The sequence below is a fragment of the Panthera tigris genome, chromosome A1 (assembly GCF_018350195.1).
Source record: "Panthera tigris isolate Pti1 chromosome A1, P.tigris_Pti1_mat1.1, whole genome shotgun sequence".
NCBI lineage: Eukaryota > Metazoa > Chordata > Mammalia > Carnivora > Felidae > Panthera > Panthera tigris.
Window position 1 is genome coordinate 3794783 of NC_056660.1, and position 16387 is coordinate 3811169.

At 39.9% G+C, this 16387-nt stretch overlaps 1 protein-coding gene across 10 annotated transcripts in view; it reads left to right on the forward strand.

Annotated features, from left to right (window-relative positions):
* Positions 1-16387, forward strand: part of SGCG (sarcoglycan gamma) — a 165650-nt gene that overhangs the window by 64792 nt on the left and 84471 nt on the right. For all 10 annotated transcript variants that reach the window (XR_006215724.1, XR_006215744.1, XR_006215721.1 and 7 more), the window contains one exon: positions 16243-16344. Coding sequence is in view for 7 of the 10 variants with exons in the window: in XM_042981546.1 (XP_042837480.1) it covers positions 16243-16344 (102 nt within the window). In the remaining 3 variants the exon portion in view is untranslated. The remainder of the gene's footprint in view (positions 1-16242; positions 16345-16387) is intronic.

A 16387-nucleotide genomic window follows, 5' to 3' on the forward strand; every position in this document is an offset into this window, starting at 1 on the left:
CAAGTAGCAAATTAAGGAACTACCATTCAGAGTATTCCTGATATGAGCAGTTTTAACTGGATTTCTCTCCCCAAACACCCAGTTTTATGAACACCATTTATAGAATGATCTGTTTTTTGCTTTTGACAACTTTTATTACTTTTAATGTTTGTGAATTTTGTATGCAGTTTTGAAAGAAAGAAGACTTGAGAAAGAAACAAGAAATTACTCCTAACAGAACTATGTAAAAAAATTTTTAACATTTATTTATTTTTGAGAGACAGAGAGAGACAAAGCATGAGCGGGGCAAGGGCAGAGAGAGAGGGAGACACAGAATCCGAAGCAGGCTCCAGGCCCTGAGCTGTCAGCACAGAGCCCGACGCGGGGCTCGAGCTCACGAACCGCGAGATCATGACCTGAGCCGATGTCGGATGCTCAACCAAATGAGCCACCTAGGTGCCCCCGATTTTTAAAAAACCTTTTAACATTTATTTATTTTTGAGATAGACAAAGCATGAGGGGAGAGAAGTGGAGAGAGAGAGGGACCCTAACGGAACTATCTAGATATAGCTTGGTATATTTGCGTAATGCTTCCTTTATCATATAATAGGCAGCTATGAAGAGAATCTGCTTTAGAGCTATATGCTTCCTCTACCTGTTTATTGCTTCTTTTGACAATGTTTTAGGACCCAATTTTCATTATGATAAACTTATTGTTTTCACATATAGATAAGAGGGCGAAGTCATTCCTCCTTCCTTTTAACTTTCCAGGTGTCCTTAGCACTATGACCTGATTATTTTTGTCTTTGCAGTATATGGTGAATAATTTCAAACATAGAGCCTGCAGATACAAAATTCTCCATGAAGTTGTGTGTCGTCTTTACAAAGTACCACGCTGATCTTTTCTCATGTTTACAGTAGTGTTATCTATGCTACTCAGTGAACACACCATCCAATCATTCTTGGCTCTTTGATGTTCCTTCATTTTCTTCTTGTCTCTCAAACTGCTCTGCTCTTACGGTGGCTTCTCTCCTGTTTCCTTCCCTGGGTCGCTTTATTAACTCTACGAGGTAGAAAAGAAGCCAGTCTATGTATTTTGTTCCTAATACCTTGTCTACTGCCACCACATGCGAGGCACCGCTCCGTAAACATAGGTGTTCCTTAACTTGAAGTGTCAGAAATTTAAAAATTGTCTGAGATCACCGGGTGAAGAAAATAAGAATTAGAATTTGCATCCATTTCATTTCATTTGAAATCCGCCCTTTTTTCGCTGCACCACACACATGGGCTATCGTAGATGGCGGTAATAAAAAGAAATAGTTGACCAGCATACTTCCCCTAACATGATAGCGAATATTTACCCGAACCAGCAGCCAGAAACATACTTGATACTGAAACCCTAGAGGCATTTCTGTTGAAGCCAAAAACGAGAGAAGTGTATTACTGTATGCTACCCTTTTATTTTTTTGAAATATTGTCAGTACAGCAAGGCAATCTGTTAAATAAGGCATTGAAATAGTTAAGCAGCAGATGATTTGAGGGAAAAGAATTATTGGAAATAATTACCATGTTGTCTTATAAAATCCAGAAGAATTAAATGCAAAACCCCCCAAACAAATATGAAAGTTTGATATGTTGAGTAATAAAATGAGGTACAAAATGTAGTGTCTAACACCCACTCGTATTTTAGTCCAAACTAGTTAGAAAATGAACTAGAAGAATCACACTTCATATTGCAATAATTACGCAAATCCGCAAGACTCTCAATTTGCGGGAATATACTTTCCCGACAGTCCCGAAAGGAACCCTGAGGAAAAGGGTCTGCACAGCTGGATGAAAAGACTTCATAGTAGCTTTATTCATGACAAAGAATAACAAGGGAAAGCTTGCTCTAGCAAATACCAAAACATTCCATGAAACTAGAATGATCTGGCGCCTGGGTGGCTCCGTCGGTTAAGCGTCCGACTTCCGCTCAGGTGATGATCTCGCAGCTCTGTGAGTTCGAGCCCCGCATCAGGCTCTCTGCTCTCAGCACGGAACCCGCTTCAGATCCTCTCTCTGCCCTTCGCCTGCTCATGCTCTCGTTCTATCTCAAAAGTCAATAAACATTAAAAAAAAAAAAACATCCAAATCATGTGGCTCATAAACACCAAAAAGACCCATGGAACATAAAGAGATTTTAGAGACAGAATATAAATTCGTAAATTCAGTACAATTATAATCTCACTTTTCTAAAACTTATGCTTAATTAAAATGTTTCTGAAATACAAGTAAGCTCCATAATTTTAATGTAATAATGTAAATAATGTAATAAATTAAAACATTAAAAATTATGTAACTTCTTTGTGACGTTAATAATTATAAATTGATAAACTGATAAGCTGATAAATATAAAAACTGATAACTGATAAGTATAAACTGATAAATATATAAACTGATAAAAAATTAAACCTTGTTTGATGGGAAAGGGTGGTAAACACAAATACATCCTACTAACTTCAAAATCATTGTCAGGCAGTAACCAATATTTTGTCATACACTGGGATAACTTTGCTGCTTAAACAAAGGTAGAGCATATCATACCTATTTGTCTTTATTTCCTTGTGAAAGATTCTGTGCTGCCTCTATTGTACAAATATGCCAATACATTTGAATAATGTAAGTTGATGGGGGGAAGGTGCATTGCTTCGTGAGTCTATGGAAAACTTAGGGAAACTACCCTGCATTTAAGTTTTGCAGTGATATAGTGGGAAAATTATGAGCCAAAAGAATATGTATGTTGTACTGCCAGAGTATTTGTATATTGTATATTTTCCTTTATAGGTTTTTATTAGGTGGCATTTTGTAGTTTGGATCATTCCTTGGATTGCTTTTAATGTCAAAATGAAATTATCCATTTTTCATCAGAAGACAACTTTACTAGCAAATAAGTTTTTTTCCGGGGGTTTTTGCTTTTGTATAACTGTAATAATATTAAAGGGATTTTTCTTCTAGGAGAGGATATATTTTTAACTTGTTTTGGAAGTCAATAGAAGGTATAATTCAGTTGAAATTAAATTTGCTTCTATAGCAAGTTGCTGGGAAACATCAATTTCATTAAATGAAGTATACCCAGAACTGGTTTCTATATATATTTCTAGAGACTCTCAAAGTTTTGCTGTTGACGAGTCAGCTGATCAACTTGACCAAACTTTATCCTTTCTTATGCTGAGCCAAAATGAAAATTCATTATCCAGTCTTCTGCATGGTTTAGAAGAAATAAACATCAAAACTTCCTAAGATATAAAGCATTGAGAAATGAGTCTCTTTATGGGTATTTGAAAATAGACAAGACAATCACTGATTATTCTGAGACTATTCCCCAAGGCCATCTTTACACAAAATATGCTCACTTTAATTTCTCATTAAATTCTAGGAACCCCTTGCCCACAATATGAAAAATCAGGATCACGATAAAATTGAGAGAAAATTGTATACAAATCATACCACTGAAGAATAAATTTATGTCTGTCCTTGATCTGTTGCAGCGCTTTAGAATATAGTCAGATAAAAAAAAAACTGTAAACATTCATTCGTGAAATAATTCTTCCTGTTTCTAAGGGAAAAAAATCCTTATGAACTAGAAAAACTTACGTTTATTTGATGCCTAAAGTTTTTACTAGCGGCCTAGCAAGGAAGAAAAGTTGCGTAGAGAACTCCCAGAAGTGATTGAAAAAAACCCAAAAACCTGAGGTAAACAAATAATAGTTATGAGAATAATTAAAGGAGCCTCAGTTTGATTTTATGTCACCTCTCAACTGTCGGCATGAAGTTTATGAAAGCACAACAAGGTTAAAAACTTTAAAATCACTACAACATCCCCCCAAATGCCAAATTCCTTGCTACACACCGTGGGTCATCCTAAAGGTGCGAATTCTGAAGTAATACCAATTATCAACCTGTTCGTTTTTTAAATGTATGCGGAGCAGCTAACGTAAGGTGTCATGGATCCCGCGGTTGCAAAGGCCAATCAGTGAACCCACTGTTGGGTCCTGCTGTGTGTAGGGTGCTAGCCCCCACAATACAGGCCGGGTTTACAAAACTCTCAGTGCAGTAGAGGTCTAGATACATGTAACATAATGGGATAAGGTTTCTATGAGAGATGTGATCAAACTTTTGTAGAAATCCAGAAGAAGGAGTTATGGTGGCCTGAGGAGATCAGAAAAGCTTCAACAGGACTTCGATAGTTTGGGGATGCAATACAAGGATGAAGAAAGATTGTTGAGTGAGAAGTGTATTGTCATGAAGATGTAAGGTTCGAAGGAGAAGGGCAGGAGATAAACCTGTAGAAATAGGGACCATGTATAAGAGCCTTGTATGCCCGTAGGTCACTTGTGTGGTATTGTGTACCCCAGTTTTTAAAGAGGGAGAGTAAATGTTAGGTTAGTGTTTTAAGAAATTATCTGGAGAACACTTAGGAGGGGTACTCACGTGTAAGAGGATGTGTGTGAGGGTTTAACATATATTCAGTATTTACATGGTGCCAAGGACGCAACTCCAAGAAACGCGGGCATTTCACAAAAAAGCCTAGGAGGACATCGTTGAGAAAAAGTGCCAAAGGAACAGTCGAAGCCAAAAGATAAACCAAACTGCCCGAAGCCTCAAGGGAAGGTAGAGTGCGAAGAATTATGGATTGGCCAACAGTCCCAAATGCTACAGAATTTTCCAGTGGAATGAGAATTGAGAAGGGGCGTTGGATTTTTTAATAACAAGGTTATTGGGGAGAGCAATTTCAGTAGAACGGTGATGGTGGAAGCCACACTGTCATGGGCCAAAGACCGAGTGGGACTGAAGGCAGTGTGAATTGAATGTGGACTCTGACAGAATGTGACTCATGCATTGTGGGTACATTCAGCTTTAATGGAAACTGCCAGTGTTTAGGACGGATTGCGCCAACTCCCACCAGGACGTGAGAGTTCCAGAGCCTCCACATCCACTGCTTGCCACTGCCTCTTGACATTTTCTATAATTTTTTCAGCTTTATTGAAGTAGAGTTGACAAAACTGAAAGAGATTTGAAGCGTACCACATGATGATATGATAGACACACACACTGTGAAAGGACTTCCCTCAGGGAGTTCACACATCCATCACCTCCCATATTTACCTTTCGTGTGTGAGGGAGAATAAGTTCTACTCTATTAGCAAATTTAAACTACCCAAAACAGTGGTATCAGCTATAGTCGCCATGTTGTTACACAATAGATCCTGAGACTCCATTCAGGTCTTTTAACTGAATGTTTGTACCTTTTTACCAACCTTTTCCTACTTCTCCCCACCCCACCCCACCCTACCCCCAGCCCCTGGCAACCACTTTTCTATCTGTTTCCATGAATTTGATTTCCCCGCTCTTTAGATTTCACATAAAGTTATACTATGCAGTATTTGTCTTTCTCTGTATGACCATTTCACCTGGCATAAGACCCTCCGTGTTCATCCAGGTTGTCACAAAAGACAGGATTGCCCTCTTTTTTTAAGGCTAAATAATATTCCATTGTCATTGTATACCACATGAGAATAACGTATAATCTGCTGCTGTTGGGCTGAATGTTTATCTGGTCTAACGTACAGTTTAACCACACTGTTTCCTTAGTGATTTTCTGTCTGAGTGATGTATCCATTGTTGAAAGTGGAATATTGAAGTTTCCTGCTATTACTGTATTACTCTCTATTTCTCCCTTCAGTTCTTATACTCAAATGTTGGGTGCATATTTTCTGGTGTTACATTCTCTTGATGAATTGACCCTCTTAGCATTCTATAATGACCTTCTTCATCTCTTGCTATAGTCCTTGGTTTATAGTCTGTTTTTTCTGATATAAGAATAGCTACCCTTGATTCCTGTTGGTTTCCATTTTCATGGAATATCTTTTTCCATCACTTTCAGTCTATATGTGTCTGTAGAGATGAAATCAGTCTCTTTTTTTTTTTTTTTTTTTTCATTTTTTTCAACGTTTTTTTTTTTTTATTTATTTTTGGGACAGAGAGAGACAGAGCATGAACGGGGGAGGGGCAGAGAGAGAGGGAGACACAGAATCGGAAACAGGCTCCAGGCTCCGAGCCATCAGCCCAGAGCCTGACGCGGGGCTCGAACTCACGGACCGCGAGATCGTGACCTGGCTGAAGTCGGACGCTTAACCGACTGCGCCACCCAGGCGCCCCGAAATCAGTCTCTTATAGGCAGCATGTAGTTGACTCTTGTTTGGTTTTATTGTGTTATCTAGCCACCCTGCGTCTTTTGAGTGGAAAATTTAGTCCATTTACATTTCAAGTAATTTTTGGTAGGTATGAACTTATGACTGTCATTTTGTTGATTGTTTTCTGGTTGTTTTGTAATGCCTTGGTTCCCTCTTCAAGTCTTGTTTCCTTCCTTTGTGATTTGATGATTTTTACATAGTGTTCTGCTTATGTTCTTTTCCCTTTATCTTTTGTGAATCTATAGGTTTTGGCTTTGGTTACCATAAGGCTTATATAAAACGCTCATAGTTATAACAGTCTATTGTTTTTTTAAGAAATAAAAGGGTTTTATTACAGCCCAAGTTAAAGACAGCTGCCTGGGATGCACAATCTTTACAAAGAAGAGAGTGCTCTAGGGAAGGAACATTGGGTGCAGAGTTACAAATGTTTTTTACATCAAGAGTTACAAATCAACTTGATAAAGGACATCCAGAAAGTTACAGGTTTTATCTTATTTTTTAAAATTTTAATTCCAATACAGTTAACACACAGTGTTGTATTAGTTTCAGGTGTACAATATGGTGATTCAAAAATTCCATACATCCCCCAGCGTTTATCACAGAAGTGCACTCCTTAATCCCTATCATCTATTTCATCCATCTCAGAACCCACCTTCCCTCTAGTAACCATCAGTTTGTTCTCCATAGTCAAGAGAATGTTTCTTGGTTTGTGTGTGTGTGTCTCTCTCTGTTTTTACACTGGCTCATTGTTTTAGTTTTGAAATTCCACCTATGAATGAAATCATATGGTATTTGTCTTTATCTGACTTATTTCACTTAGCATCACACTCTCTCACTCCATTTGTATTATTGCAAGTGGCAAGATTTCTCTATTTTTGTGGCTGAATAATATTCCATTGTATATACATACCACATCTCTTTTATCCATTCATCTATCGATGGACACTTGGGCTGCTTCCATAATTTGGCTATTGTAAATAATGCTGCTGTAAACATAGGGGTTCGTGAATCACTTTGAATTAGTGCTTTTGCATTTTGGGGGTAAATACCCAGTAGTATGATTACTAGATCCTAGGGTAGTTCTATTTTTAATGTCTTAAGGAATCTCCATACCATTTTCCACAGTGGCTGCCCCAGTTTGCATTCAGCAAACTATCAGCAGTGAAAGTAAGTTCCTTTTTATCCACATCCTTACCAACACTTGTTGTTTCTTGTGTTTTTTATTTTAGCCACTCTGACAAGTGTAAGGTGGTATCTCATTATAGTTTTGATTTGTATTTCCTTCAAGGTGAGTGCTGTTGAGCATCCTTTCATGTGTCTGTTGACCATCTGGACGTCTTCTTTGGAGAAATGTCTGTCCATATCTTCTGCCCTTTTTTAAGTTGGGTTATTTGTTTTTTGGGTGTTGAGTTGTATCAGTTCTTTATATATTGTGGATACTAACTCTTTATTGGATATGTCATTTGAAAATATCTTCTCCCATTCAGCAGGTTGCCTTTTAGTCTTGTTGATTGTTTCCCTCTCCATGCAGAAGTGGTTTTTTTTTTTATTTAGGTGCAGTCCCAGTAGTTTATTTTTTACTTTATTTTCCTTGCCTTAGGAGACATATCTAGAAATGTTGCCATGGCCAATGTCAGAGACATTACTGCTTGTGCTCTCTTCTAGGATTTTTGTGGTTTCAGATCTCACATTTAGGTTGTTAATCCATTTTAAATTTATTTTTGTGTATGGTGGGAGAAGGTAGTCCAGTTTCATTGGAGTTTCCAGCCTTACACCCCATTCTCCAAAGAAAGGAGAGAGGCTGGAAATGATTGATCATGCCTACCTAAGGAAGCCCTCCATAAATCCCAGTTATAAAGGATAAGGGGAGCTTCTAGATTAGCAAACATGTCCACACCAGGAGAGTGATATACCCCAACTCCATGGAGACAAATCCAAAGGCCCCTGCACGTGGGATTTTCCCAGACCATGCCCTATATAGCTCTTCGTCTGGCTGTATATCTGTGTCCTATACCATATTTTTTAATATACTGGTAATTATAAGTGTTTCCTTGAGTTTTGTGACCTGTTTTAGCAATTTAATCAAACCCAAGGAGGGGACCATTGGAACCTCCAATAAAGAGCTGGTTGGTCAGAAGCACAGGTGATAATCTTGGCTTATGACTGGCATCTAAAAGCGGTTGGGTGGAACTGAGCCCTTAGTCTGTGGAATTTGGTGATGTCTCTGGGAAGATATGTCTGAATTGAATTGAATTCTTGGACACTCTGCTGGGATCTGAGGATTTATAGTCGCGGGGAAAACTTCCACACATTTATTTGGTGACCAGAAATGTCAGAAATGAAGTGTCTATGTGAGGAACAGGATCCTCAACAGGAAGGAAAGACATAGTAGGGGAGAACTGAGTTTTTCCTACAGAGGAAGGAAAAAAACCCCAAGTGTTTCCTTACCATACCCAGCTGGCCTTTAGAAAATGTTGAATGGGGCAGTGCTGATCGGAGAAGGAAAGCGGAGGGTAATCTATTTCCTACAAGAAGGGAAAGTTATCAAAGGTAGTTATGTGAAACCAAATTGATGTAGTAAATTCAAAAGGATATGTAGGTTCATTTAACTTTAAGAGATGAGAGGAAATCCGAGAAGCCTGCAGAACTATCAAATATTTTGCAGTTTTTGACCTCCAGAACGAAGAAAGCCAACAACAATAGGAAATTGACCAGATGAATTTAGGGTTCCAGGGAAAGTTAACTAGATCGTGTTCTACTTGAGTTCGAGCTGTGAATACTAAGCTTGCAACTAAGAAAATGATGATTAAGGGCCAGAGCAGCACCCCATCTGTGAGCTCCAGCTTTGGGAAGATGAAAAGTGGGGAAGGGTTTGTGCCACAGGTAAAGGTTAAAGTCATGGATGGGAAGAATTTGAGTCATGACACTGTTCTTGTTACATGGAAGGGGCTTTGCACTGAGAGTTCATTCACCCTTCTGGCGTTCTGTGTAAATTGCCTAAGGATTTAACCAAGGCATCATCCTGCAGGGACTGCTCTCCCTGCCCCCTGCTATTGCCCAGAAGTGTTGAGCCCACTCTGAACGAGTGGTGGGAGCAGAACAGAGTCAAAATCTGGCACTTGGTTGATTTTTGCCAAAACAATGAATGAGTCACGGTACAGTCACATTATGATTGACAGCAGCTGATGCACCAAAGGAAGGAAAGCCAGAGATGAGATGTCCCATACACATGAAACTGACAGTGCGGTGCAATGTAGGATCTAAGTGACATCGAGCTTTATCAGCTTAACTGATGTTTTTCTGGACACGGATCGTTTAACAGCTCAACAACCACGTGCTGAGCACTTTTGTGCATCAGATATTAAACGAAGAGTTGAGAATAGTTGTGGTTCATCCCTGCTCACAAGAAGTATCCTGGCTAATCTGTTGCTACAAAACATGTTAGTCTAAAAACAAATGGCTTAAAACAAAAGCTATTTTATCATAACTCTTGATTTTGTAAGTCAGAAAATGGGGCAGGGCTCAGCGAGGCAATTCTGCCCGCCACCACCCCCCATGTCAATTGAGGTCACTCAGATATAATTAGCTGGTATTAGGGCTGGTTTGGAGGGTTTGGGATGACCTCATTCACATATCTGGTGCCAGTGCAGGGATGGCTGGAAAGCTGGGCTCAGCTGAAACTGACAACCGGAGAGTCTGCCCTTGGTCTCCCCAGCATGTGATCTCAAGGTCCCTGGACTTCTTACATGGTGAGACCTGACAACCGGAGAGTCTGCCCTTGGTCTCCCCAGCATGTGATCTCAAGGTCCCTGGACTTCTTACATGGTGAGACTAGTCAGGACTTCCGAAGTATTCCAGTAGGCCTGAGCAGAAGCCTCAAGACTTCTTTTGATGTCATACCTGCTGGTAGCCCAGATTCATGGGCAGAAGATTATACTCTACCTCTCGGAGGAATAACCAATATTTTGTGCAGAAACAAACAGGCTCTTATATTAGTAATGATATAAGTGCTACTACAGAGCTATGCACAGGGTGTCGTGGACAGGGAGAACTGAAACGTGGGATTAGTAAGAATTAGCTGTATAAATTAAAATAAGAAAGCTATTCGTCAACTCCATGAGCAAACACACGGATGCCGAAAGAGCGTGCTGCCACTCCTATGATACAAGGGAGTAGAAGTGAGGGAACCACAACGCCATCAGCAAGAGTCAGGAGAGACTGAGGGATCCAGAGCAAGTCTGTTCCACCTCGAGGATCAAGAACGGACCTGGTGCCCAGAGCCTATGGCCACACGGCTCCAGACCCTCTCCTCATAAACAGGAGTCAGTGGGGAGCAGCAGGCACTCACCTCTTAATGCCCCTCCCCTTCCCGGATTTCCCTCCGCCATCGGCCTCCAGTGCGCTGCAGATGAGGCCCAACTCCCTTTCATCCCCATCGATGTTGGTCACCATAGGAAACCCTCGCCTCCCCACTGCTCATCTCTTGCACTCAAAGGCTCTGAGGTTCTGCTCACGCACTATCCTCTCCTACCCTCATCCTTCCCCAACTCTGGGAACCCTCTGTTCAACCCTCTGGAATTCAGGACTTGCATCAGCACGACGAATGTTTTACCTGGCCCATCACTTTAAGCACTTGATTAAAGGGCCAGGCTTCTTCCCTGTAAAATTACTGTTTTCCCATTTGCAAGTATAACTATTTGGTAAGGAGATAGGTTTAAACTATGTAAAGATACTGTTTTCGTCAACCCTTCCATTCATTTGTTTATTTTTACATGTCTGTATGGACTCATGATTTCTAATTCTATTCAGTGGGTTCTCATAATCCATTGCTGCCATTTCTTTCAGTGCTTATATTCGGTCTGATTTGGCCTCTGGGAGCCCCGTTTAGCCGGCTCTTCTGCCTTTTGGTCTATCCTCAGTATTCTCTGTGCCCTTTCTTGTCTACCCGCACAGGATCTTCCAGGCTCATCATGCTCTTTGCTTACTCTGGCCCTGAAATTAGCTGTCTCTCCAAGGAGCTCTAATCCCTCCTAGTGCGGAATGGCATTTAGAACCTGAGATTCAAGTGTCAGACGCGCTCATTGCTGTCAGTGTGCTGCTAGCCCAGACCCACTCAGAGGACACGTAACTAACACCCGCGTGCACGCATGCAGATGCACACACACACACACACGCACACACACACACACGCCTTTATATGAACATTTATTTCTCTACCTATCCATCTACGTGTGGAACACCATGGGTTCATACAAATGTTTAACTTCAGTGCAACAATATGGGGATTAACCTGGTTTTCTCTCTTTTTGTATTTGTACCTCCCTTCCGTGACAACGAGGAGCTTAGCTCCCTTGCTCTTTCATCTACTTATAAACTCAATCCCTTGCATGTTTCCACCCTCCTACCTCTGCCACCACCCTCTCCCCGTTGCACTTGAGCTGGACACCCTTCCCCGGGGGAGCTTCGCCACTGAGGGGTTCCATTCACCCTTCTGGGACCTGACATCCAATGCTCGGTCACGCCTCTTCGTAGAAACCCTCTTCACCCAGCTGGGGCATTTTATGTAACAAGAACACTTGGCCTTAATGGAATCGTACACCTTTTGTGTTCTTAAAACCACAGTGTTCTTACAGGGCTTTGCTATGGGTGTCAGAGCTCAAGGGGCCCGATGATTGTCAGGTCATGGGAGATAGTACTCAATAACCAGAGTGCCTTTTCTTAGAGAAAAATAAGATAGTATAAATCCATCAGAATATTTCATTAATTTAAATGACTATGAACATGAAACTCTACTATTAATAAAGATTTTCAAGTTGTGTTTTTTAAAAGATCATCTATAATGTCCTTACAAGAGACATAAAAGAATAAAATGAGAGAGTTTGAAAATAAAAGAAGGGAAAAGGATAAGCCAGAACAGTATTGACTAAATAGAAGCTGGTGTGAGATAAAAATAATATCATTTATAATGGCACCAAGACACATGAAGTATTTATGTAAAAATCAAGCAAAATATGAATAAGATTTATATGCTGAGAACTACAAAACAATGATGAAAGAAATTTTTATGATTCAATGGGGAAATAGTGTTCAAACATTGGAAGATTCAATATTTTTAAGATGTTAGTTCTTCCCAAATTCATACTTACATTCAATACATTTCTAGTCAAAAACCCAGCAGAAATTTTTGTAGAATAGATAAGCTGATTCTAAAACTTATATTTAAAGGCAAAATGCTAGGATAAAGTTAGAAAGAAAGACAAAAAATGTATATGATTCCACTTACTTTAGGCACATAGAATAATCAGATTTATAGAATCAAGAAGTAGAATAGGAGTTACCAGGGGCTGGGGGGGTGGGGAATAGGGAGCTGGGTTTAATGGGTACAGAGTTTCAGTTGGAAAAGATGAAAAAATTATGGAGAAGGATTGTGGTGATTGTGCAATGATATGAAGGTACTTAATACCACTGTACTATGCAATTAAAGATGGCTAAAATGGTGAATGTTATTAAGTATACTTTATCATAATAAAGATTTTTTTTAAATTCGAATTGCCAAAATAATTTTGAACTCCCACTGGGTGATTTCAAACCTGACGGTAGGGTTAGAGTAATCAATACAGTATAGTAAGTACAGACACATAGGTCAACAGAACAGACAATCCAGAAATACAACCACATGTGGTTAATTTTTGACAAAAGTACAAAAGTAATTCAGTAGAGAAGGGATACAATTATCACCGTATGGTGCTGGAATAATTGAATATCCACCCATACGCAAAATAATCTTCATGTACGCCCCACACCATACACAAAAGTTAACTAAAAACTGGTCAGAGACCTAAATGTGTAATCTAAAACTATAAAAATTCTAGAAGAAAACATAGGAGAAAATATGTCCTTGGTTTAGGGAAAGTTGTCACATAAAATATCAAAAGCATAATCATAAGAGAAAAGTGATAAATTAAACTTCTTGAAAATTGAAAACTTTTGCTCTGCAAAAGACACCAGTCAAGGAATAAAAAACCACAAACTTGGTAAGAATATTTGCAAATTACGTATCGACAAAGATGTGGATAGTAAAAAGCCCACTGAAAAACACTTACTATCATTAGTCATTAGGAAAATACAAATTAAAACCACAATATGATACCATCACGCTCCTATTAGAATGAAAAAAAGTACTGACCGTACTAAGTGCTGACAAGAATACAGTGCAACCAGAATACTCATATATTGCTTATGGGAATGCAAAATGGTACAACCGTCTTGGAAAACTGAACAGTTTGGCGGTTTCTTGTTTCTTATAAGGTTAACCATAAACCTACCATACAACGCAGCAAATCCCCAGGCGTTTGCTCATCAGAAATGACCACTATGTGCGCACAGAAGCCCTTTATTCGTAATCATCAGAGCAAGCTAAATGTCTTTCAACTGACACATGTATAAACAAACCGTGGAATATTCTCCAGTGGAATAGTCTGCCTCTCTAAAAAGAAACAAACTCCTGACACACACAAAAGCATGGATGACTGCCAGACGCTTTATCCTAGGGAAAGAAGGCAGTCTAAAAAGGCTACATACTGTATGATTCCATTTAGATGACATTCTGGAAAGGGCAAGACTATTGCAACAGAAAGCAGTGGTTGCCAAGGAGTGGGGGTTGGCTGTGACTGCGGGGCGGGGCATTGTTTATCGTCTCCAGAACTGTTGTGTACCTTCACGGTGTTGGTGTGTGGTACTTTGATTGTGAAACCTGGCAAAAATATTCACTAAAAAAGGTGAATTTTATTATTTGTGAGTTGTAGCTCAACATGCCTGAGTTAAAAAAAAAAAAACGAAAATAGGCATATTGTTTTGTTTTCAGACGTTGAGTAGTGATGGATTGTTTGTAGAGGTTTGTAATTCATTTTGTTAAAACCATAGAATGTGGGCTGAGGTCATCTCATGTCAATTTCCTCATTTTTCAATGAATGAAAAAGCCAGAGGAGGAAATGACACATGACAAAGAACAATCACCTTTTGCGATGTGATTATATAAATAAGCTGCTTCAGAGGCTGGGATGTGCATTACTTTTTTGTCGTTTTCTGCCGATGTAGCGAAACAGAGTCCAGAAAAACTCCTGGCATCTGTTCGGTTGAACCCAGAAATCCACAGCAGATTTTCAGATTTGAATGTACAATGTTGGAACCTCACTTTGGCTAGTTCTAGGACCAAAAGTTCCTGATGCAGTTGTCTGCTAAAAATTGGTTTATTATACACACATGATGGGTCTTACAACATTGCTCATGTTGGCTTCATTTCATAAACTGTGTCTTACAACTGCACGGTTACATTTTGTGAGAAGTTGTACCATAGTGGCTGTCAACTTTTTAGATTTGGAGCCCCGCCTCCAAAGCTACACACTCAGTCACAAATGTAAGAGTGACTCGGGAAAGCTTCTCTGCGTGTGGTGTCGGTTGACCCAAGCCCAGCAGCACTGAGGGACTTCCATTAATCACAGTGCAAAATCCACTGCTCCCACACCCACGTTTGGGAAGAGGGCCGTAATGGTGGCTCACAGACAGCTAGCCAGGCCGAATGATTCCAGACTGAATCTGGTTCTTGTTAACAGGGCTTATCAGTCAGTGGAGTTCTTGGGAAGAGAAGTCTGTGGCATCGGTTCAGAGTAACAGATCTCCGTCCCGGAAGTCACCTCTCACTGTATAAAATTGTGCTTAATGTCATTGTTCCATTTTAGCTGACCATTCTACTCTCCCTTTTTAAAATCTAACTCTAGACTCAGAAGAGAGGGGAGATCAGAATTCAGTTTGTTGTATTTAGGTGTTACCAAACTTTCGAAAGGGAAGGAGAGATGGAAATTGTATATATGGGTCTGGAGCTCAGGAGAGAAAATGTAAACTGCAGATAAAAACAGGTGAGAATTTCCACACTGAGATGGTACTGGGAGCTGAGGGTGTGGTCAGAGAAGGACAGGAAGGGGCCGGACTGCTGAGGAAGCCAGCAGTCCAGGGCTGGGCAGAGGAGGATGAATGTATATGGAGGCCAAGGAGAGAAGCTAAGAGAGCCTGGTGTCCTGGAAATCGAGTGAGGATAGGGTACCAATGAGAAAGAGGTCCAGTGTTAAATGCTGCTGAGAAAGCAAAGGGAATGAAGTTTAAAAATGTCCACGAGATTTAATAGCATGATGGTCACTGGTGATCTCCACAATTAAGTCTTCTATCCTTTGTGGTCATTCTTCATGATGAAAAATTCTTTGAGAACAGACCCTTTGAATAGAGCTTCACGTCCTCCTATATGGTTTTGTGCTTAAGAAATGGCCACCGAACAGTTGCTATATTGTAAACTTACCTGATACACATGAAACCTCAAGAAGGTGTCATGGTGGCGGGGGTGGGGGGGCACCTGGGTGGTTCAGTCAGTTGAGTGTCCGACTTCAGCTCGGGTCATGATCTCACAGCTGATGAGTTCAAGCCCTGCGTCAGGCTCTGTGCTGACGGCTCAGAGCCTGGACCCTGCTTTGGATTCTCTCTCTCTCTCTCTCTCTCTCTCTCTCTCTCTGAAAAATTAAAAAATAATAAAAACGTTAAAAAAATTTTTTTCAATGGTACCATGGGGGTGGGGGTGATGGAACTGTTATGTACCCTGGTTGTATCAGAGGCTACACGTGTTAAAACTCATAGAACGGTACACCTCAAAACAGCCCATTTTATTACATTGTAATTTAAAAAAAACAGTTTTAAATAGTAATGGTAAGAGTCTTTTTCTTACATGGTGGCGACTCTCGGGTGTTTATTGTGAAGTGACTCTTTCAATCTCATACGTATTTCCTAAATAGTCCTTTGTATTACGCAAGGGTTAATGAAATATTGACAATTTAATAAAAACAACTAACGTTTTAAGCAAAGTAAGAGAAATCCAGAAAAGTGCCAGTAGAAGACTTATGAAAATGCATCTATAATTTTAGCTGATACTAGAAGAAGTGAAAAGGAAAGCGAAAACAAAATCTCTGTCGTCTCGTCTTTTTAACAGACAGGAATGGGTCACCTGCGTGTTACAAAGGATGGTCTTCGCCTAGAAGGGGAGTCAGAATGTTTATTCCCATTGTACGCCAAGGAAATACACTCCAGAGTGGTAAGAAAATGATGAAACGTGTAAATATGTTGTGTTTTATGAA